The 23,770-nt window shown below is 37.3% G+C and overlaps 1 protein-coding gene across 1 annotated transcript in view; it reads right to left on the bottom strand.

The window, feature by feature from the left end:
• Positions 1-14,296, bottom strand: part of NARS2 (Asparaginyl-tRNA synthetase) — a 31,980-nt gene extending 17,684 nt beyond the window's left edge. Inside the window, exons 1-3 of the mRNA XM_051214649.1 lie at positions 7,650-14,296; positions 4,984-5,309; positions 3,865-4,299 (exon numbers count right to left, since the gene is read on the bottom strand). Of these exons, the coding sequence (XP_051067830.1) occupies positions 3,865-4,299; positions 4,984-5,283 (735 nt within the window). The 5' untranslated portion in view covers positions 5,284-5,309; positions 7,650-14,296. The remainder of the gene's footprint in view (positions 1-3,864; positions 4,300-4,983; positions 5,310-7,649) is intronic.
• Positions 14,297-23,770: the final 9,474 nt, after the last annotated feature.

Below are 23,770 nucleotides of genomic sequence, written 5' to 3' on the forward strand. Positions count from 1 at the left end.
ACGTACGAAGTCCTACGTTGTTACTGACTGACTCACTGATCTAACTAATTTATATTCTTAATTGGATTCAATGCTCCCAAAAACATCTGAACTGAATTTTCAATTAGGATATTGGTCATCCAACTACTACTACTACTACTACTACTACTACTACTACTACTACTACTACTACTACTACTAATAATAATAATAATAATAATAATAATAATAATAATAATAATAATAATAATAATAGTAATAATAATAATAATAATAATAATAATACAACTAATACTGACAGCAATATAAAATGGTCTGTAATTGCATAGAGTGCATTGAGAACTTTGGGATGTCGTAATTGTTTCTCAGTATGTCATGATAATATATCTTCATTTAAATCTATATTGTTTGCTACTTGGAAGAACGGAACTCAACTATTTTTATTGACAACTAATAGTCAACTTCAAATAGAATTTAATAAAAGAAATCAATAACACACACACACACACGCAACCATTGAGAGGCATACATAAATATCAACAATATCATACAAAAGTTTTTCTTCTAAAAAACCATCGAAACGAGAAAAACGTTAGCTCAACATTATACTTTGTAAAACAATGTGAAATTTGTACTTTTAAGAGAGAATTTAAACTAGTAGGTGGTTATTTTATAGAAATTAGTTTTGCTGTGTATTAGCATAAATTATTTATTACAAATTACAATAATTGTCTTATGATTCATTGGTTTAGGTACTCAAACTCCAGCAAACCAATGATTTATATGGTTTGAAACCAATTCATCGAACTAATACGATTTGAGTGATCGGGTAATTTGATTACGAAATAGATATATATTCATGTGTATAAGTTTTCAGAATTGTGCTATTATTATTTTCTTAATGAAAACAAAAATTAAAATGCATCAAATCGTAATATTATTAAACGGTTTGAATTCAAATCTTCATTTCTATAAGTGACTGATCACTGGATGGTGACCAATGTCATGTTTGTCTAGTATTTTATTGCTGAAGAAATTTTGTCGAGAAAATTATAATTTGACCAGCAGACAGCACAACACACAAAAATGGTCATTACTCAGTGACCAGTCAATGACACACGTCTAAGTTATCGGCTACCCGAAAAGCTCAGTCAGTGTTTTCATCAGACCAAGCGAATCGACAGTCAAATGTAATTACAATGACAATAACTAAATGTTTACATGAAAAGACTATTTATCGAATTTTATGACAATCAGAGAGGTCAATAAGCGACAGAACTGATTCCCTACTTCCAATAATTATTGTATAATTCTTCATGATGACAAAGAAGCAAAACAAATGGTCTCGTTAATTCAAAGCATTTATAAAATTTATTAATATGAAAGACTTTAAGATAAATTAACAAGTACAGTAACATTTACTAATATTAATTACTGTTGTAGTTGTGTAATTTGGTAGGGATAAGTGCAATATCAACATGATTTTTGTTTCGAACCGAGATATTAGTCAATGAACTATTGGAAGTTATAGGAAACAGTGCAGCTATTTCTATCTCGACTTGGGAATATTTGGTAACGTATGCTTATGAAATTATACGAAATCAAACATCAGCGTTCACAATTGGCGGCAACCACATATTACTCTAAACAGCTGAGAACATTGATCACTCTCTCTCTGGAAGAAACCCATTCTTACCTAGTGTTCCGTGCTGATTGACAGAATCCTAACAATAAAACATGAAGTGGAGTTAGTAAACTAAGTAAAACATAGTAAGCATTTCTACCCTTGTCAGCTGAATGTACCTGCATCTCAGAGTTGATGCTGATTCTGGGAGTCGATCCTGTACCATTCACATCAGATGCCATCACGTTATTCACCTAGCTACTGAGTCCGGATAGTCACCGGCTTGTGCAACAGGATTAATTTTGATTCATATATATTGATTATTTGGATCTTCCTATTCATGTTTAGGGCTATAATTGATCAACCTCTTTTGGAAAATGGACATCCTACGTGAACCGCCTCGATAATGTCATTAAGTTACAAGCGTTATAACTAGAGATGGATGGTGGATAATAGTGGGATCCGGGATACGAGTTTCTTCCTAGCTAAGTGGATAACGCGATGGTGTTTGGACCAAACAGTACTGGGCATGTTCTCGTGCAGTGAATAAGCTTATTTTACTGTACCCATATATTTCAATCAACATGTTGACCTCACTCAATATCCGTACACCCCCATTGATGAAAGAAAGCCTGAAACATGATTGTATGATTTAGCAACTTAGCAAGAAAAATGCAAATAACTTCTATCCAGATATATTTTTAATATTTTCTGTATCAAGTTCATCTCAACAGCTTCATAGATTATCATCATTATGATCAACATAATAATAATAATAATAATAATAATAATAATACCATTCAACGTAAAACATTTTTGATATATTTCAACTTTCGATGATACACGCCTGTTATTTACAAACAAAATTACATTTCACATATTCAATAGTATTTTGATTGGATACATTATTGGTTGTAGTAGCAGTAATAACACAACTCGAGATTTTCAATTAACCTACTTCGTCAAGTTCTTTACGAAACCAATTCCATTGATAAAAAATTTTACAGCTGAGATGAAAAGATTTGCAAAGTCATATACCATCTATATACTTTTCCATAATGGTATCTTTTCTTCATACAACCCAGAAATTGTAAACATGTACCGAAGCATGATAAGTTGCATTTATTATGATGATCGACTTATTCACCGAGTACACATTTATGTACTCGATTTTAAGCCGCACCATTTGTATGAGCACTTGCAACATTACCCGACCGCCCTAATCAAAGAAGGTGAATTGAGGCATGAATCTGGGACCTATTGGTTGAGATTCAAATCCTTTAGTCACTTAACTACTGCTTCATGATAAAAATCGAACAAAATATATGGATGAATGAAACCGTTCAGGCATTTTCGTCTTTTATAAATGAAAGTAATACACATAAAGCCGTATCTCAAGACGTATACCATTTAAATTATTAAGACAGAATTTATGAACAAACTAAGATTGAAGTATAAAATTATATCATAAATTTTCCTAGAATAATATCCCCACATTGAAAAGTAAACAGACTGAAATAAATCGATCAAAGATAATGTCCATCTTGTTAAAAACTCCATATAAAAAATATACTTAAATGATTGATAATCCTATTGAATAAAAGGTTAGTTAACAATATGTAGTAGGGCACTACCATATTACAAATTTATGTGTGCAAGTTAAGAGAGATCTTTTCCAAATATGATACGTCAACTCTGGGATGCAGGTACATCCAGCTGACGAGTCCCAGATAGGACGAAACGCGCATCCTGGGTCCCACTTTTAGCCACTATCCATCTTTGCTTATAAAGGTTGTGACTTAAGGCAATATCGAGGCGATCCGCGCAGGACGCACATATCCCAACAAGAGACTGATCAATCGCAGTCCTAAACAACAATGGGAAGATACAAGCAAACAACACCAAGTGAATTTTGATACATACATATGTTTTAAAATTAAATTTTAGAAAAGTGATTGCTTTGAATATTTACCAATGTTATTAGTGAACAGTTTAATATAATTCCTCTCGTTGAAATAAATGTTATAGCCAGCTAAATTGAATGGACCGTAGTGGATTAGAAGTCAAAACTACTTCTTACTTTCGATTACCTGAAGCCTAAAGAATCTCTTAACAATATGAGTTTCAGTGTATACAAGAATATGCAATTTTGATTTAACTAAACAATTAACAATACGTAGAAGTGTCATACTTCAACCAATCAAATTAATACATAATAACTAATGAAATATTTATTATCATTAATTCATCAGTAAACATACCTCTAAGTAGTCACATGAACTCATCACTTTTCTAACTATTCGCTTAATATGGGAACGCATTCTAAGCATTGCACCAAACTCAGGTAGTCGATGACGCATAGATAATGCTTCAACTGAGCGTAAAACTCCTAAATCAGGCCGTGGACTATGCCGACCGAGTGAACTTATCATTTGATTTATCGTAGGAACACTGTGATTAAAAGGAAGAGAAACATTGTTAATTGACTTTTTAAGTTGTAATTCTCCAGCTTGATTTTCAGTATCCAAAATATTAACAATCTTAGCACGTAATTCTCCACAACATTGAACAGTAGGTTTATCAATTGACAATTGAGATGTTTTTAGAACATTTGGAATATGATAGATGTCACCTTCAACTGACAAAGCGCAACCAACGGTTATCTTATCAGTAATCTCACTAGGCGAAGTGACAACCTGAAATGTAATATTAGATAGGCAATAAGTACAAGAAAAGTGAAGATGTAGAATGAAACCGAATGAACACCTTGAAATAAAAATCTGTCAAGATTAAATGAACATTAAGGAAAAGGTTCTCACTCAACTACCTGGCGAATGAATTTATATTATTTATACACAAATGGAAATAAATGAACTATGACGCTACAAATATTACAAAATTCAGTAACCACATTTACACTAATAAACTGTCTCTTGACCATAAATATTATGTGAAAGTTGGTACTAACAAAGATAGGATCATGTTATACACACTATTGAAGTAATAGCTCAGTAATTAGTGCAATTAACTCCCACTTGGCGGGTTACATTTTCTAACCACGCTTCACCTGCGTTATTTTGTGCAACAAGATAATAACACCAGCCATAATCTGAATGACGCAGACCATAGATGATTTTGCAAATCCGCACTTGGCAAACAAGTATCCAAACTTTGGTGTGTAAGATGGAGTTTGAACACATGTCTGTACAACTGAAAATCGAATACATCATTAGTGAGAACCAAGTATCTGAAACTTGGCTTTACGTTGTTATCTGACATAAGTTCTGATGCATACCAATTAGACAAAAAAGTCAACAACCGGATAATATGAGACAAGAAAGTTTTGAGTGAAAGATAATGAATTAGAAATTATACCTTACTTGCAAATCATAAGGTGAAGAACCATCTGATATATTGCAAAATACGCAAGATTTATGCTTTCTAACAGATTGAACCCATCCAATTAATTTGACATTTTTACATATCGCTTTATTCTCATTACATTTTGTCTTATTCAATGATACTATTGAGTGAGCATCCTTTTCCTTAGCTGAATGACTAGATCTGCATTGAATATTTAGAAAATCTTGTTTATGTAGATTTGAGACAATATATTTGAAATATAAGCGATAATTGTTGTACAATGATGTTGGTAAATTAAATTTTCGATGAATCAACATTGAGAAACAATGGAAAAGTTGTAATCCTATTGTAAAGTAAGTGGTAATACACATAATAGTAATAATAATAATAATAGCAGTAATAATAATAATAATAGTAATAATAATAATAAATGATATATTACACACATACACTAAGATCGTCGGCGTAACTAAAGGTATGCATATAACGTTAATAACAAGTGCCAAATAACTTAATTTTATTTAGAAGTTAGTAAATTGTCAAAATAATTTAAACAAATTACATTTAGTAATGGCTTTGACAATATTATTAATCTAGACACCTAAGCAGTATTACACAGTAAATACATACATGGAATTGATTGTTCGTCGATTCACCATAGTGTAAATGTTATCATTAAATGAGATGAAAGCACATGTTCTCTTTGTAATGTGTACTTTATTTTCTAGCTATCTCAAAAATAATTAACAATTGATGCGTGTACATGTATGCGAAATTTACAAAATGAGATGTTAACAGTAATTCAATCCAGAAGACCCACAGTTACATAGTTTCAAATGAAACTACAATCAAACGTTATTAATATTTTATTCAAAATATGTGACTTAATCCTAAAATGTTTAATAACAGATTATTACTGAAAAGAGAGTGGGAAACTTTGATGAATACCCAAATATATATTTAATGAATTCAAAATTACTAACAATTTTTCAACGTTCATTAAAATAACTTTACCCAGGAAAACATAATAAAAAAAGTTATATCCTAACCAAGAATAAATGAGTGGTAACTGATAGGAATTATTTATTATTACATATATTCTTACTGGATAACTATTAAGTAACTATATTATATATATATATATATATATATATATATATATATATATATATATTCCTTTTATTATAAGCTTCCATCTGACCTATTGACTATTATTATAGGACTTACAATTCTTTAGATTTTCCCATTTTATTAGTTACAGTCTCTCACACTCGCAGTCACTTTTGACTTGATCTTGTATAATTGTTATTTTCTACTTTATGATGTGATACGGTCTGACTTGCTTGTATGTAAACCAAGTGTGTCTGAAATATATGGTTCATACAGTGGAAACTGAGATTTGTGTTCTGAACTTAAACGGACAAGACTAGGTGAGCAGATCCAATAAGGACTTAGAATTGACTCTAGGCTGCTCGTACTGGTCAACACGTCATTGGTTTGGCACAGGGCCAAGGTCGTGTAAGTCGGTGTTGCAATCGAAAATTGCACCTGTTGAAAGGAACATATTGCCAACTGAGGACAAAAAAACCCAACAATTATCAGTCAGTACTAATGATTTATTGATGCTTTCACGACGATTTCAAACTCTAGAAGCAATGTTTATACAAACAAACACTGAGACAAAACATCTATTCCAAACACAGGACATTTCCAAGTATAGTAAGCACAATATGGAACCGAGCCTTGGATAATGGAAAGTCTACTTATTGTGTGCCACTAATCGGGGAATAACCAGGTACTGTAGAGAAGATACCTGACAAATGGAACTGATCGAAATATTATATGGCCCCTCAACCTCCTAAACAATTATGTACGAGGCTATACGCTACATGTGCAGTGTAAAAGTTAACAATCCTTATATATTTAGACAGAAGTGAATTAAGCAAAGATGGATGGTAGCTAACAGTGGTATCCAGGACGCGCGTTTCGTCCTAGTCACTATCCATCTTTGCTTATAAAGGTTGTGACTTAAGGCAGTATTGAGGCAATCCATGCAGAACGCAAATATGTCAACAAGAGGCTGATTAATTGCAGTCCTAAACAACAATGGGAAGATACAATCAAACAACACCAAGTGAACTTAGAAGTGAATTAAGTTTGAGATTATGATAAAAATGAATGAAATCACAGCGCCTTGATCAGTTTAGCCAAAGCACCATAAAACGTAGTAATAATACAAACTTTGTCGAACGACACTATGAAGCTGTAAGTCATTTGTACGGTATGCTAGAGGACTGATGATGTTAACTACCTTTCAGGACACAATAAAAAGAGATGTCTGACCGCAAAGCGTATCGCTAAAATCAAGGAAAAAACTTAAATCTATCTGTTCATTACAACCAATTCGTTGCATTTTAAAATCATCATTGATAGTAATCTTCATTTGAACACAGTTAATACATCAGCCACTAATTTACTGAAGTTTAGCATTACAATACTGATATATATATAAGAAGACAAGTGGCAGTAAAGTAATAGGACAAATGTAATTTCACAAAGAAAGAATAACAACGATAGCGAACTAAATAATGCAATTTTAGGTATTGTTACTGAAAATCGCACAACATATGTCTTTATCTTTTTCAAACAGAAAATAAATATGGAAACAAGAAATTTCAATTACTTCCACTTCTTCACGTTATTATCTTTTTCACGTCGTCATACGATTTTACAAAATGCGATAACCAAAGTTTATACATAATCGCGTGAAAATTTATCCTTAGCTAAAAGTAACAAGGAAGGATGTTTTTACTGAAATTTAATAAAAATCACCTACTGCTCATGGTGAATTAAATAATTACTACACAAAGCAATGAAGTGAAAAGTGATGGATTATAATATTGAGAAAGCCAAATTCAAGATTCAACAAAATTATTTTTACCAGGCTTTATTCAAAAAAATAACACCATATCAAACTTAACCGTTTCAGATAATAGTATACAATGATTGGATTTATTTTATCAGATGAGACTAAACAACTAGCCCCATGGTAGAAATTTAATATACGTATCAGGATATAGACTACTCGAACAGATAAGTCGATATCTTGTTGATGCTATTTCCTCACTTTGACTTCAAAACGTGATGACCAATTAACTGTGTATTTCTAAGCGGGCTAACTATCAGTATCGCCTTAGATTTGCACGAGAATATTCAAAAGCTAAAATAACAGTTGTGTTGGGAAAGCGTTTATTGTTAAAAATTAAATTCAAAAGCACATGATGAGCAAGAACATTGGAAGGTGAACGAGTAAGAAGTGGGGAAATAACCTCAACAACCCCCAGTAACTAAAAGTTTATTATGTTTTCAGATTGTCACAAGTAGTGTGGTGCAGATGGTGGTCAGTCAGTTAGAAACAACGTAGAACTTCGTACGTACATACATCAATTCAAGTTACCATACCACATTAGCACAGAGATACAATTATCAATTCAAATCCCATAGTGGTAGAGGTAGTAAAAGTATAGGTAGTATTCAGAAAGATTTGGGTTTGAAGATGTTAATCAAGGAGTATAATTCAGTGAAATAAATTTGGAAAGAGGAAAAAAGGGACATGAAGAATTCAGAAGATAAAAATTTGGGAGAACACAAAGAGTGGATGATACACCTGCGCCATCGCAAACGATTTTGAGCCATGTCATTCAGGGTTTCTAACTATCGGTTGCTATCACCTCGCGGATCCCAACCAGGTAGTCTACACTTACCAACATGCCTCAGTCCACTTGTTAGTGACTTTATGGATTTGTGCCATTTTTTGGTCAGGCCGCTCTAGCTTTCTTCCAATCTACTCTTACATCATAAAGCATAGCTAGTCGAGGCAGTCGGTGATTGGGCATACGTAAAACGTGTCCATATGGTGATGACGCAACCGAGCTATATTGGCCGGAACATATGTTCCTGTAGGTTCTACCATGCCAGGCAGGTCGATTGGAGAACGGTAAGACTAAAAGCAGCAACTCGAGGTCTGAGGGCGAAGTCGTACTGCTGACTGTAGAGGGGTGTGATAGCAGTAAGGTGTTCCTCTCGGACAAATAGCATCTGCAGCATTGCTGTCTTCTCACAAGGAAGGAAAGGGTTAGAAAAGGTTGACCCTAAAAATGTCACATCTCAACTTACCTCACGGATTTCCATCTCCGGCGGCAAGGCCCTTTGAAGAACGGAGCTAACACATCAAAAACCTTCCACGAAAAGACCTTGGGCGACCGGTCTCAAGCAGTTGTCCCTTGGACTCTGCGGTCACACTCCCAGGTCGTTAAGACCAACACTAATCCAACTTCCTTTTCAGGTTCCTCAAGAAATACCCTTCCACGGTGTGGGCAGTCGGGAAGTGACATCAACCTCATAACCGTAACAGCACACGAGATCAAGTTGGTTACATTCAAATCCTTCCTACATCTCCTAATAACTCTCCCTTCTTACATTCCTTTATTACCTCGCGCCACTAATGCAAACGATTCGAGTACGCGGAACGTTATTCCCGATCTCCTGAAACCACGCTCTAAACTACATGTACTAGCTTTTAACGTTCGAACACTGTGCCAAATAGGACAACAGGTTTCCTCAGCTGGGACTTCAGAATCTCGCACTGTTGATGTATACTGCACCTCCGAAACGTGTATACTGGACCCAAGGAGCGTCATTCATTTGACCCCACCATATCAAAATAGAGAACCATCTCGATTCACGCTTCATGTATCTGAAAGCCCTGATGCTGCTTCCCGTGGCCTCGTTGGTATAGGTATAGCATTGAGCCTTAGGGGAGAACTAGCTATCTTAGACCAGATACCAGTAGACAGTCGTTTGTGCGCTGTCCGACTAAACGGAACAGTAAGGACTCAGAAAGATAGGGACACTCGTCGTTGCCTCTTCGTCCTCTGTGCCTATTCTCCCACTGACTGCAGCTCAGACGAGGAAAAAAGATGAGCTTCACAGAAAGCTTTCTGACCTCCTCAAAAGAGTTAGACGCTCTGACGTAGTAATAGTGACTTCAATGCTCAAGTAGGTAAACTAAGCGAAAACGAAAGACACCTGAGTATATCTTATGGTGTCGTGTCTCAAATAACAGATAATGGCGACCATCTGTTGCATCTATGCTCAGATAACTGCCTGTTTCTAACAAATACTAACTTTAGGCACAAGGATTAACATCTTTTGACATGGCGACCCCCGAATTCATCCCAACGTTGAACCTAAATAGATCACATCGCTATCAGCCACCGATGTAGAGGCTCGGTAGAAGACTGTCGCTTATTCTGGAGTACATGCTTAGAGGAAGTGTAGAAAGAATTTGAATGTGACCGACTTGATCTCTTGTGCTGTTACGTGTATGAGGGCTCATGTCACTTCCCGGTCGCTCACACCATGGAAGAGTATCATCAGTAGTAAACTATATAACCATTTTGTACTCTATTTCACTAACTGAACGATACTAAGCACTTCATCAGTTAAATCACGACGACAAAACTACGAAATACTAACAGAGCTCTGTTGATATAACATAAAGCATTAAATACTCTAAACAGTAATAAATTAGATAATATAGTTCTGCAGTGACGTACGTTTTTATGATCCACCCTAGAAGAATCTAAAAAACGAGAAGTAGAACCGACCAGAGAAGTTACAGTAAACTTCGGCATTTATTATTTACTTAACCATTCGAAGTAAAAGATAGCGGACGGTGATATAACAATTCAAAAGCACTCAGGCAGTTTATGCTGTTGAACTGATTACCAGAGCAAACCAATTTCAGAACGCTGAAATGTCTTACACGTTTGAAACGTACTTCAAGCGACGTCGGATATAAGTCGAGACATTGAGAACACGACGCTTATTTACTGTTTTTGTTTAGTGAGACCAATTTTGGCAGTACGGGGCATTTTTTTTAAGATAACAACTAGCAGCTCATATTTTACACTTACGATGGCACCTAGTTCAGAATTAAAAAAGCGTATCAATTGGGGCTTCATTGTGTAGAAATATCAAATTCAGAATGTTTGTAAGAAAATAATAAAGAATCTGGTATAAATGTTTCAATCGCTTTTGTCATATCGTATCAAAACGACAAGGCGACCATCAGGAGAGGAAATCATATGAAAAGGATGACGACCAAAGTGTTACAGAGATAACTGTAAGCAAATCGAAAAAAATGGAGTAAAATAATCACGACTGAACATAAGGTAAGAAAATGGTCCAACTGTACAATTGCAACTGACTACAATACATGTAGTTAGGACCCCACCCATACATTCTTTTCTTTTATCAAAGTGTGCACAACAGATTTAATAATAATCAACTGCAGAAAGATACAGAAAAAAAACTGTGAATCATGATACATCAAAATGGTAAAAAAGGCTTGTCTATGTTTGACAGTGGCAAAATTACAGGAAACTAGCATCTATTGGCAAAATAAGTGACTACAGAACATTTTTAAGACTGAAAATAGATAGCTCAGCATTTATTTACTGAGTGCAATCATAACTAATATGTGAAGCTTTGAAAGATTGATATGGTAAAAGATATTAGAATGGACCTTTATCAACTGCTTTTTAATTTGTGTAACATTTTTACATCATTTTTCAGTCGCCGCATTTTTATTAATCACAAAGAAACTGGGTACTGACTAGGAAATAAAGCGCACAGTTTAGTTCTGCCAAAACCATTCCACAAATTCATCAAAAACTCAGACAACTCAAATTTTAAACGCGATTCATTCGCCAAATATAGATCTATATATTGGGCTTAGAGGTTCATTATTTTCAGTGCAGACACTCAAGAAATACGGGACAATGCTACAGTGGTGCTCAGTCATTGGATATCCATATAGCATGGAATCTCGTAAGGTAAAACTAAGATATGCAACACAATTATTACTTACAACTGTTCAAACCATGCCATATGTAGCACAAATCCTGACCAAATGCTCTCACTTAGACAAGGAAACATTGATGTGAGATTGTTGAATGCTCTAGAGAAAGAGTGATAGTTCACTAATCAACAACATGGTGTTCTATAATTTTCTCATAGCTGACTGAAAACTTACTACAACAGTAGGAATGAAGACTAAAAATAGCAGTGATTTTGTTGTAAACTAGAAGCACGCTCTTTGACGAGATACGTACACGTATGATACAATGTTTAGGGAAGTTTGCAACAAATGGAAGTTTCATGAAGATTTCAATAACTGAGCATCAATAAATGTACAGAAGTAATGGACTCCGACTCAATTCCTTGAAGAGAACTGAGTCATGCGATTTTAAATAATTGGTTTATAAAACTTCATATTCTAAGCGAACAACTGAATGACATCCGGTAAAGCATTTTCTGATACCAATCTGCTGTGTATTAGGTGAACAATAGGCATAATAGCAATGATAATGTTTAGTAACATTTATAGGAAAATCAACAATTTACGTTTAGAATAAGTCACCTGTGAAACGATAAGGATGTTCTGTAGAGTTATTGCACTAAAATTAAGTGAATTTACTTTTGACTTTGACAGAGTTGAATCTTTTAAGTGGTGGGGTTTAACTGAGAAGCTTTAACAGTCTTTCTAGATAACATGATCAGTAAAAACTTCAGATGGAAGTAATCGACTCGAATCTATCCACATATTTAGTGAGGAAATGGTACGGTAACTTCAGATGGTCTGTTTAGTAGGACCAGCTAAATTGAACTGCGTTAAGAGAAGCAGTGAAAAACGTGTTTGAGCTGGGCTAACCTAATACATCAAGACATCAACAATCACACTTTAAAACAATATCTTACGTCCAACCGAAAATTATTGAAAACAGGAAATTTATCTGAAAACAATTATCATTTGCAATGTACATGTGGTTTGGTCGGTGAAATAAGCTATTTTAATCTAAAAAGACAACAGTTTACGTAACAAGAGTAAAAAGCAGGAGCTGTGGGACGTTTATGTGCTGGAAAACAATGAATCTCTCATAACCAAACAAATCGGTCAAGAATGAGAATATGGGAAACGGTGAAAAAGCTGAGATAACGAAGTCTGAAAAGTATAACACAAAGCAGCTACATAAAGATAATTACAACTTTTTACATCCTATGACGATACGAAGACGTTTGTAAAATCTTAGGAAAATAATGAAGTTACAAAATACGACCAGACCGAGGCAAAACAGAGACAAGGGAATTGAAGGTGCATGCGACATTTGTCTTAATTTGGCGTTACGCTCCTGGAGATCAATCCTAAGTGCATAATATTGTGTAATAGAACCGAAGGCACTTAATATGTGAAATATTTGATGGCTATGACCAAAAACATCGAACCTTCCTGGAAAAAGCCTTTCAGGAAAGTGTGACACAAACAAAAATCCTGCAGAAAACATTGACATGAAATGCAAATTCCAATAATAAAGTGAACTGCATTCAGAAGACTCATATTCACTTGCCATGTACTTACAGGTATATGAACGCCACAGAATCGGAGTTCCGACGTAAAACAAAATAATCCCAAATGCCCCCATTCTAATGATGTTACGAAAAATTGAAGGTTTCCAAAATCTGGTCCGACATGATAAGTATGTACCACAGATACAAAACAATGCTGAGATAAACAAGAATATATCACTAAGATTGAGAATAAAGAAAGGTGAAGGACGCAGAAACTCGACTGGCAGGGCAAACGCATAGTAGCAAACAGTGGAGCCATAAGAATACAGTGATATCCCAATATAGTCAAGAAAGAAACATATGTGTCGAGCTCTAGGTGACAAACAACTAAATGTGTGAGCGCAGGAACTTGTGAACAGGAACGTAACGGCGGTAATTAGATATATAATAAGAAAACGCTCGCCAACGTGGAAAAAATTCAGGACTAGTTCAACAACAAAATAAATGGTTGGTATGATTTGCGTCCATATATTCAAGGTTTCGTTGTGCATTTGGAAAACAGACCAGACACCTGATGAAAGTGACGCGGACGGCTGCCGATAACCTGATAAAATCCCAACTTCATGAAATTCTGGTGGAATTTGTGACATTGAGAGAATTTCCAGTTTGTTGTGGACTGGTTTTTTAAATGACCGAGAACTCCCAGGACCTCGGTACCGAGCATTTTTGTCGTCACCTGTAAATAGATGATGACGCATAGGTCTCATAAGTTTTCAAGAAGTCTGTTCTGTTATTCAGGACTTATGTGCACATCGCAAACCTGGATGGACAAAAATAAAATCATTCCCATCGCCAACCATTTTATATAAGCCCCCAAGGTCACGATATAGAAGTCCTCGAAAATCGCTCCATTGGCTCAGTATAAAACCAATGTGTTGGTTTTGATAGAATGTCATGAAGCTTGTTAAAATAACCAAATCCATGCAACTAGATTATATTGCCGATCTAATTAGGAACCAAACAATAAGTGACGTAAATGTTTAAATAAGGTTAGAAATTAGTGTTGAGAATTAAAAATAAATTCAGATTCAAATTTCAGATTTGTGTAGTAAGGAAGGCCTAAGGCCTATGTTATTCCTCTTCCAGTATGCTTCTATGTGTGTAGAGTCTTCTACTGAATGAGTCAGCTGAAGGTGCAGACATCACTGATTCTGGTAACAGGTTCCAAGTATTGATGACTCGGTTAGAAAATCAGTATGCTATGGGTATCTTGTAGTTTTCTTCCATACCACGACACCATGTCATACACTGACCACCTCTCTGCTTTTCCAACCAGTCCCAGAGTCGGCGAATAATGCTCGACGTCGAATTCTCTGGGACGACACTCATAGAACATGTCCAAACCACCGAAGTCGGTGTTTCAAGATGGTGACACCAATTGCATTATCGTCTCTGTGCCCGAACACACGATACCGAACCTCTGCATTACTAGCATGGTGTTGCCAGTGGACGTCATCAATCACGAAGGCGCCAAAGACGGCCCAGATTGGCATAAGCCGCTCTGGCTTTCACTATACATGCATTAATCTCATCACTCAAACCCCCAGCAACACTTATGCAGCTATCCAGATACACGAACATCTCGACTACTTCTATCTGCTCACCATCCAGGGTGAGTACAGGATTACGATCCTGCCAGTCTTGTAAAAGTACTTTGCACTTCGAATGTGCAAAGCACATACCCATACTTACGGACACTGATTGCCAACCGATTAAGTGTGGATTGCATGCCTTGGGCATTATCACACTGTAAGAAAATATCATCCGCATACTCGAGGTCGAGAAGTCTTTCTCCAGGCAACAGATCCACACCACCATTACTCACATCCATCAGAGATGTTTCCAGAATGTCATCGATGGCAAAGTTGAAGAGGAATGGTGAGATTGGGCAACCCTGTCTAACCCCACTGCTCGAATGGAACAATGGAGAGAGGTATTTGTATGGCTTCACTCTGCCTGAGGTGTTTGTATATAGGGCTTTTAGGATGTTAATAAACTTCTCAGGCACACCCTTCTTCAATAGACAATCCCAGAGAACAGTCCTGTCCAACGAATCGAAGGCAGCCCTGATGTCAAGAAACACTACGATTGTTGGCCTTTGAAAAGTATGGCGGTGTTCTAACATTAGGCGGAGGGTGAATATATGATCAATACATCTTCGACCAGAACGAAACCCAGCCTGCTCCTCGCGAGTCAATCTTTCTCGGGTTTTGAACAACCTACGAAGAATGACGGAAGCCAATAGCTTGGACGCAATCGGAAGTAAACTTATCCCCCGATAGTTGTTACAGGAACGACGTGAACCCTTTTTAAAGATAGGGACAACTATCGACTCATTCCATGACGTTGGAACATTCTCTAGTTCCCAAACCTTTGTAAACAACGTCGTCAGTTCCTTAGTCAGAAAGTCACCACGATCTTTAAAAAGGGCCGGAGGTAAGTCATCTGGGCCAGGTGATTTGTAGCGTTTCGAGAGTTGGAGTTCCTTGCGGGCTTCCGCCTCATTTGGCGGATCAGTCGTCACCGGCCATGGAGGGTAGGACAGTCTGACCGATGTTGTCGGAGCAGCAGGCCAGTTGAACTGCCCTTCGAAAAATTCTGCCCACCGTCCAAGACGTCGATGGATGTTAGTGATTGGCATCCCATCATCCTCGCAGATTGTTTCACTCACACCAGACTTCTTGCTGCCAGTGGCTCGGATGAGCTGGAAGAGCTTCCGGTAGTTACCAGATGCAGCTGCTGCTTCCAGCTCATTAGCACGCTTCGACCACCAGGCTTCTCGGACCTGACGCAAGCTTTGCCCGATTTCATTAAGTAACAGTCGTCGTTTGTGGTCAGACACACGGCCACCTGGAGTAGACCGACGGGCTCCGATCAGTTGTAAGGAGCCTGAAGAAACCCAGTGCTTATAAGCGGGACGTTTCGCACAGCCACAAGCGGCTTTACTCGGCGTTTTCATGGTGTCATGCAATTGCAACCAATGCTCATCTATAATTTTCGGTGGAATGGTAGCCAGCCTAGAAAATATCTCGGTTTTATACTTAGTTGCAACCAGAGGCTGTATACGCGTGGCCGTGTGAGGGCGTTTCGAGAGGGAGTGCGTGCCTACTCCACTTTCGGCCATACCAGGGCATTTGACATCACCCTGAAGCATATCCTGATTTTAACTTATAGCATGATAAGTCATTCGTTTGCCTCTATCGTCTCCTAATTGCCTTCTTGTGAAGATGGTTAAAAAAATTATTTTGTAAATAGGTTTGTTGTTATTCACACTTTTTCCAACTTCACCTTTATTTTTGCAATAAATGTTATTGACTTTTTAATTTTTATTTAAATCTACTTATCTGCTTACATGGCTCTGATCACCAATCACAAGTATAATCCTTACCTGATCAGGTGACGTACTAAAAGATCCCTAATATGATGGCTATCAATGTTTACAGATCACATTTATATACATATAGCTCAATTGTTCATGGTACAGGCAAAAGTATACCAATCAGTGACAGTACCATTGACTGCTTCACTATAACGTCTTTACGTATGGGTTCATTTCGAATTCTCGAGAAAAACTAATGTTCAAAGAGTTTCGGGAGTAAGGAGAGTTTTAGCGCACAAGATTTTCAGATAAATTTAAGTGAAAATTGTAGACTTGTCATGATATAACTGCCTAATCTATAAGATCTTACGTAGAAGTCATACCATCGTCTACACTAACTTATCGTATCGTAACGATCACCAATACATGATGTAGAATAAGTTTAGGCTAGAGATAGAACAATATATTTAATATGAATAAAAGCTATAGGATAACATTCAACTAGGACCACGCCTGCAATGCCAATCCTTGCCATTCGACCAACTCCGATTAATTCAACCCCTTGTTCCCGCATTATCCATCGTTAGGTATTTCTTCGCGTTAAATCTTGAATATCCATTTTCCGAGTAATCTCGTATTCAGCTTTGAGAATTGTGTGGTTATGGTCCAATGCCACCACAAATCTGCGATGAAACAATGCGAAGACGTACGAATATGTAAATAGCCGGAAGGAAAGGAAATTTATTAACTCAGTAGGGAGATTACAGCTAGTTTCTTGCAGACATACCAAGTTTTTGCCGGAATAACACTGAGAAGACCGTTGAAACTCAATCCACACATCCCTCCGTAGTAATTGTTAAACAGTTTATTTGAATTGTAGGCGAACTTCTCCTGTGGTAACAATCTTTTATTTCCAATAATCGTTCATAATACGAAGTTCATCTAAATTCATTCCTTTCTCTCGGTGATGTATTCCTATCGGGGCGAAACCTTACTAGTCGTCACAGTTTGACATCTTTGTGCTTCAGCAGTATTTTGACACAAAACTTTGTAACACGAACGCGTAGATTTTACTTTTAGTCGTTCCTATGTTAGCTTTCACTATAGTTAGATGTTTTGTAATCATTTGTTCACTGTCATTTTCGTTTTATTGTGTTTAACTGACAAATCAATAAGGTCATGAGTGCTTTGTTCATTGTGAATCGCATAAGAATATTCCACATGCAGCCAGCAAACTGGTAAGCAAATATGACGGCCGTGAGATAACTTCAATTGATTTCACTTCCTGCTGAAAAATCTTATTACAAGTAAAGCTGGACAATTAGCTAAAATGAAGACCTTTCATGACCCTGTAAAATCCATAAAAACGAAAAATGAGATAAATTGGCTTTGATGAGAAAAGAAAGATAGCTCCTCGTGTTTCAGAATATCATTTTCAGTACTATATTCTAAAACTAAACACGATCCTATACGTTCAGCTTCTTTTTGAAACACATTCAACTATGCGGTTCTTTGTTCATTCATACCATATTGTTTTCTTCTTCCAGTCACTCACGATTTCAATTTATATCTTTCTTATTACTATTAATCTACTTCCAGTTGCTTTGTTACACAATAATCTGATTTTTGTTAACTCTATGATTTCTTATCACTATATCAATGTTCTAAGATTCTTCCTCTCAAACTTTATTTATCCGAAACAAATTTTTATGACCTTATCAACCCCGTTGAAAAACTGGCTGTATCATGATACTTATACTTACCTATGTATTCTTGCTACTTCCAATGAAGCATTGGCCGCCGATCAGCATTCTCAAACCCACTCTGTCCTGGGTCTTCCTTCCCACTTCTATCCAATTTGTGTTACTTTTTCCTATGTCTGTCTTCACTTCCCGGCGTAACGTGTTCTTTGGGGTTTCCTTTTTCCTTTCACCTTGAGAATTCCATGTGAGGGCTTGTCTTGGGTGTTCTTCTCAATATGTGTCCTATCCACTTCCAGCGCTTCTTCCTGATTTCTTCCTCCACTGGGATCTGGTTTGTTCTCTCCCACAGTACGTTATTGTTAATAGTGTCCGGTCAACGGACCCGAAGTATTTTGCGTAGACAACTGCTAATAAGCACATGTATCTTCTGGATGATGGCTTTCGTAGTTCTCCAAGTTTCCACCCCATACAGTAGAACTGTCTTGACATTTGTATTGAAAATCCTGACCTTGGTGTTGGTTGACAGTTGTTTTGAGTTCCAAATGTTCTTCAATTGTGAATATGCTGCTCTTGCTTTACCGATCCGCGCCTTCACACCTGCATCAGATCCACCATGTTCATCAATGATGCTGCCCAAATATGTAAAGGTTTTTACATCTTCCAAATCTTCTCCGTCAAGTGTGATTTGACTGTTGCATGTTGTGTTGTATCGGAGAATCTTGCTTTTCCGTTTGTGTATGTTGAGACCTACTGCTGCTGAGGCTGCTGCCACACTGTTCGTCTTCTCCTGCATTTGTTGTTGCGTTTGGGATAGAAGGGCCAGATCGTCTGCGAAGTCTAGATCGTCCAACTGCATCCTAGATGTCCATTGTATCCCGCGCTTCCCTTCAGACGTTGACGTCTTCATGATCCAGTCGATCACCAGGAGAAAGAGAAAGGGTGTGAGTAAGCAACCTTGCCTAACACCGGTCTTCACTTCGAACGACTTTGTCAACTGTCCTCCATGCACGATTTTGCAATGTAATCCATCATATGAATTCTGTATGATATTGACTATCTTCTGAGGCACGCCGTAGTGTCGTATAAGCCTCCATAGTGTAGTCCTGTCCACGCTATTACATGCTTTTTCGTAGTCAATGAAGTTGGTGTAGAGTGATGAATTCCATTCAATTGATTGTTCCACAATGATCCGTAGAGATGCGATTTGGTCTGTACACGATCTATCCTTACGGAATCCTGCCTGTTGGTCTCAAAGTTGGGCGTCTACGAAGTCCTTCATCCTGTTTAGCAATACCCTGTTGTAGAATTTTCCCGGTATTGAGAGAAGAGTGATGCCCCTGTAGTTATCACACTTGCTGAGATCGCCTTTCTTCGGTATTTTGATCAGGAGTCCTACTTTCCAGTCTGTTGGTACTTGTTCGACATCCCAAATCTTATTGAAGAGAATGTGGAGTATCCTTGAAGTTGCCACTACGTCTGCTTTCAGTGCCTCTGCTGGAATGTTGTCTGGTCCTGCTGCTTTGCCACTCTTGATTTGTCTGATGGCCATGCTGATTTCTTCAATTGTTGGTGGGCCAACATCAATTGGGAGGTTCGTGAGTGCTGCTTCGATATTGGGTGGGTTCAGTGGGGCTGGTCGATTCAAGAGTTCGTTGGAGTGTTCTACCCACCTGTTTTGTTGCTCTTCAATGTTGGTGATTACCTCGCCTTCCTTGCTTTTCACTGGTCGTTCTGGTTTGCGGCGATTTCCAGAGAGTTTCTATGTCGTGTCATACAGTTCTCGCATGTTTCCTTCTTTTGAAGCCTTTTCCGCCGTTATTGCTAATTCTTCCACATATTTACGTTTGTCAGTTCTCATGTTCCTCCTCACCTGCTTGTTTACTTCTGTGTATTCAGCTTGTGCCTTGGCTTTTTCTGCTCTTGTTTGACTAGTATTGATTGCTGCCTTCTTGTTCCTCCTTTCTTGAATCTTATCCAGTGTATCAACAGTGATCCATTCCTTATGGCCCAGAACCTAATGGTATGTTGCTCTCCATAGTAGTTCCTTCTCCATTGAGTAGATCATGAAAGGCCTGGAACTTGTTGTTGAGGACTATCTTGAATTCGTTGAGTTTGTTATTATCCTGAAGAAAGGCCGTATTGAACTTTTGTGATATTGTCTGCCCCACTGTCCAGTGCTTCTTGAGTTTCAATTTCATCTTGGCGACCAGCAAGTGATGATCTGAGGCTATATCACCTCCTCTCTTGGTTCTCACGTCCTCTATAGTCCTCCTGAACGTTTTGTTGATGCAGATATGGTGGATTTGGTTTTGCGTGGTGTGATCCGGTGAAGTCCATGTTATTTTGTGAATGCGCTTATGTGGGAATATGGTGCCGCCTATGACCAGTTTCTTGAAGGCACATAGGTTTGCAAATCATTGGCGTTTAAATCTCCCATCAGGATGGTCATGTTCTTCGTTGGGCACTTCTCGACGATTGACTACAGCCTATTGTAGAATTAATCTTTATTGTCTTCATTGTAGTCGTTGGTAGGCGCATAGCATTGGATGACGTTCATTGAAATGCCCTCTTTTTTATTTTGAAGGAGGCTTTGATGATCCTTGGTTCATGAGATTCCCATCCTATAAGTGCTTATTGTGATTGTTTGGATAGCATCAATGCAACTCCTTGTGCATGTGCAGCATTTTCTTCTTCATAGCCAGAGTATGACAGAAGCTTCCCTAAAGCTAGTCGTTGTTTTCCAACTTGCATCCAATGTATTTCACTGATCCCAAGTACCTCTAGGTTGTATCTTCTCATTTCTGCAGCGATTTGGAAGGCTCTCCCGGTGTCCCACGTTGTACGAACATTCCATGTATCTAAATAAATGGTTGCTCTGGTTGTCAGAAGGGGCCTCGGCCTCGTAACTTCGGCTTTCATCATGAGGCGTCATAGTTCTTCTAACTGAAGACCTTCTGACTTCCAGGGCGAAGTTTGAAAGGTTTGAATAATTTTTTCTGATTAGCGTTTTTTTAGCGAGTTAGTTTTCTAAGGGATGGGGACGCTAACCACATGCCCAACCTTCCTCCTTCATCCGGGCTTGGGACCGGCAGTAGCCCCCGGAGGGAATCCAGGCGGAATTCATGATACGCATATTCATCTCCAATTACCCTCTTAAACGTAAGTATGTTAATATTTGTAGAAACGTTGATTTTCAAATATTTTAGGCTCTAAGCAGCTGATGAGAACCTAACTAACTAAGACGAATTAATGTTATTCTGCACCAATGATTGTTCTTGCTCTCTTTGAGATGATAAAGGAAACTATTTGTATGAAATAACTGAGTAACCTACTACAATGAAGCCTTTATCATCTGTAAGGATTTGATCTTGTCTGTAAACTGGCATGCCTCATGTAGCAGACTGTTATTTGAGATCACCGCTCAGTAGTTAGCCACGGTAAACGTCTTAGTTCTACTGGGGATGAGGTTTAGCTACGATTCAGTTGTGAGTTTCACACAGAGTAACAATGAAAACTCACCTTGTATGGGATAGCCAGAAAGCGCGATATCTAAGTTTTGGGTTTTTTAGAGACCAAATACTCGTACGCTTAGTTCGGAAGTGTTGATAGCAAAAATAAACACACGATATTCCCCGAATCCGCCGTTTTAGGATCCTAACTGCTTACTTCGTTCTCACCAAATGTAATGTAATTAAGAGATTCAAACAGGGCCAACAAAAATGTTCGGATTAGACCATAATGATTTTCGTATTTGTTAATTATTAAAACGTAAAACCTCGAAAACTTGCAGCAAAGTGTTATTAAAACTCTCCTCCATTTTTCACGCCTTTAAACTAACTTGAACGTTTCTCAATCGAAAATATTACTTTGTTCAGTATTTAGCTTCATGCTCTGTGTTTTTTTGATTGTTTAATATGATGTAGTTTTCCGATTGAAATGAAGACTTGGTAAGGGAAAGAGTTATGAAAGAGGTTTGCATGTTAATGCATTTGGTTTACTTGATGTTATCAAAGACTCATGTGATGACACTCAAAAATTTTAGTTTCCCTAGATCATCGTGATCTGAGGCGTCAGTTGTTGCAGATTAGTGTCTGTTGCTCCCGTGAATAAATGTATATGCACTAGCTTACCCTTCCTCTTGTTCTCCTCCTTTCCAGTTCTTCTTACTGACACTACTCTGCATGCGTCCCTAATATTGAATTAACCTTCTGGCTAGACGTAAACCGTCACACATCTCGGATTATCTTGGTTCATTGTCACTTATTTCTTAGACGACGTTATACGGCGAGAGATTCGGTAAATATTTTACAAAATAGAACTATATCAATATAACTACTGTCAAACTATTCGTTCTAATCTTGACGAATATTCGTATAACTGTAGAATATTTTAAGAGATTGTTTGCGCGATACGAATTTCGACCAAGACATTTAACTTAAAGCTGTTTTATTAAGTTTCGCGTCGACCCGAAGAAATCATATGCATCTTAGACAGTGACCATTTTGAATTTATCAAAAGCACTCCTATCCTAATACTAATACCTAAATAGACCTTAGAGCATTCTGACACACGGATATGATTCATCTTGACTCATGTACCTTCCTACTGTAGAGAATAAAGCTCTAGGAAGACGCAACCCAAACCTATCCAAACGTTCGTCATAGAAATCGTCTAATTTTTCTAACACAAACACGTTTGCCAGAGTTACCAAGGATGTTATGGAAGCCCATGATATTAATCCTGTAAACTTTAGCTGCAACCTTTCTCAATATTACAATAAACAAGTAAGATTGTCTATAAAAATACATTCAAGGGTGACCACCAAGAATCTATCCATTTGCAGATTCACATCCACCAACACTAACACTATATAACTTCAGTGAAAAAACACTATGACGTTGCGTTTGATGGCGTTTGAGAGGAACAGCAACCATTTTAACATGGCTTTGTGAAAAATCGTCTGCTCATAATTTCAAACCTAAAAAAATTTCGATCGAGTTATTCAGCAAGAACGTCAGTTGGTAACAGTTCTATGCTCCGATTCAAGTAGAGCCATTGACAGTGTTTCAAATAACCTTCACCGGATTTTCCTTCATTTGGTGTATGAGTTACTTTTTATGTTGATTCAAATCTTTTATAGACGAACTTTCCCACACTGTGTTACTTTGGATAACATCATTGAGTATATACTGCCATTGGTTTTTGACCGCACAATCTTTGAGACCGAAAGCACAATAACTGAGAATATTTGCGTTCAACATTTGACACACAGAAAAGGTCAGAAAAGAATAACCGCGGAACAACTCATCG

This window comes from Schistosoma haematobium, chromosome 2 (genome assembly GCF_000699445.3).
Source record: "Schistosoma haematobium chromosome 2, whole genome shotgun sequence".
Taxonomy (NCBI): domain Eukaryota; kingdom Metazoa; phylum Platyhelminthes; class Trematoda; order Strigeidida; family Schistosomatidae; genus Schistosoma; species Schistosoma haematobium.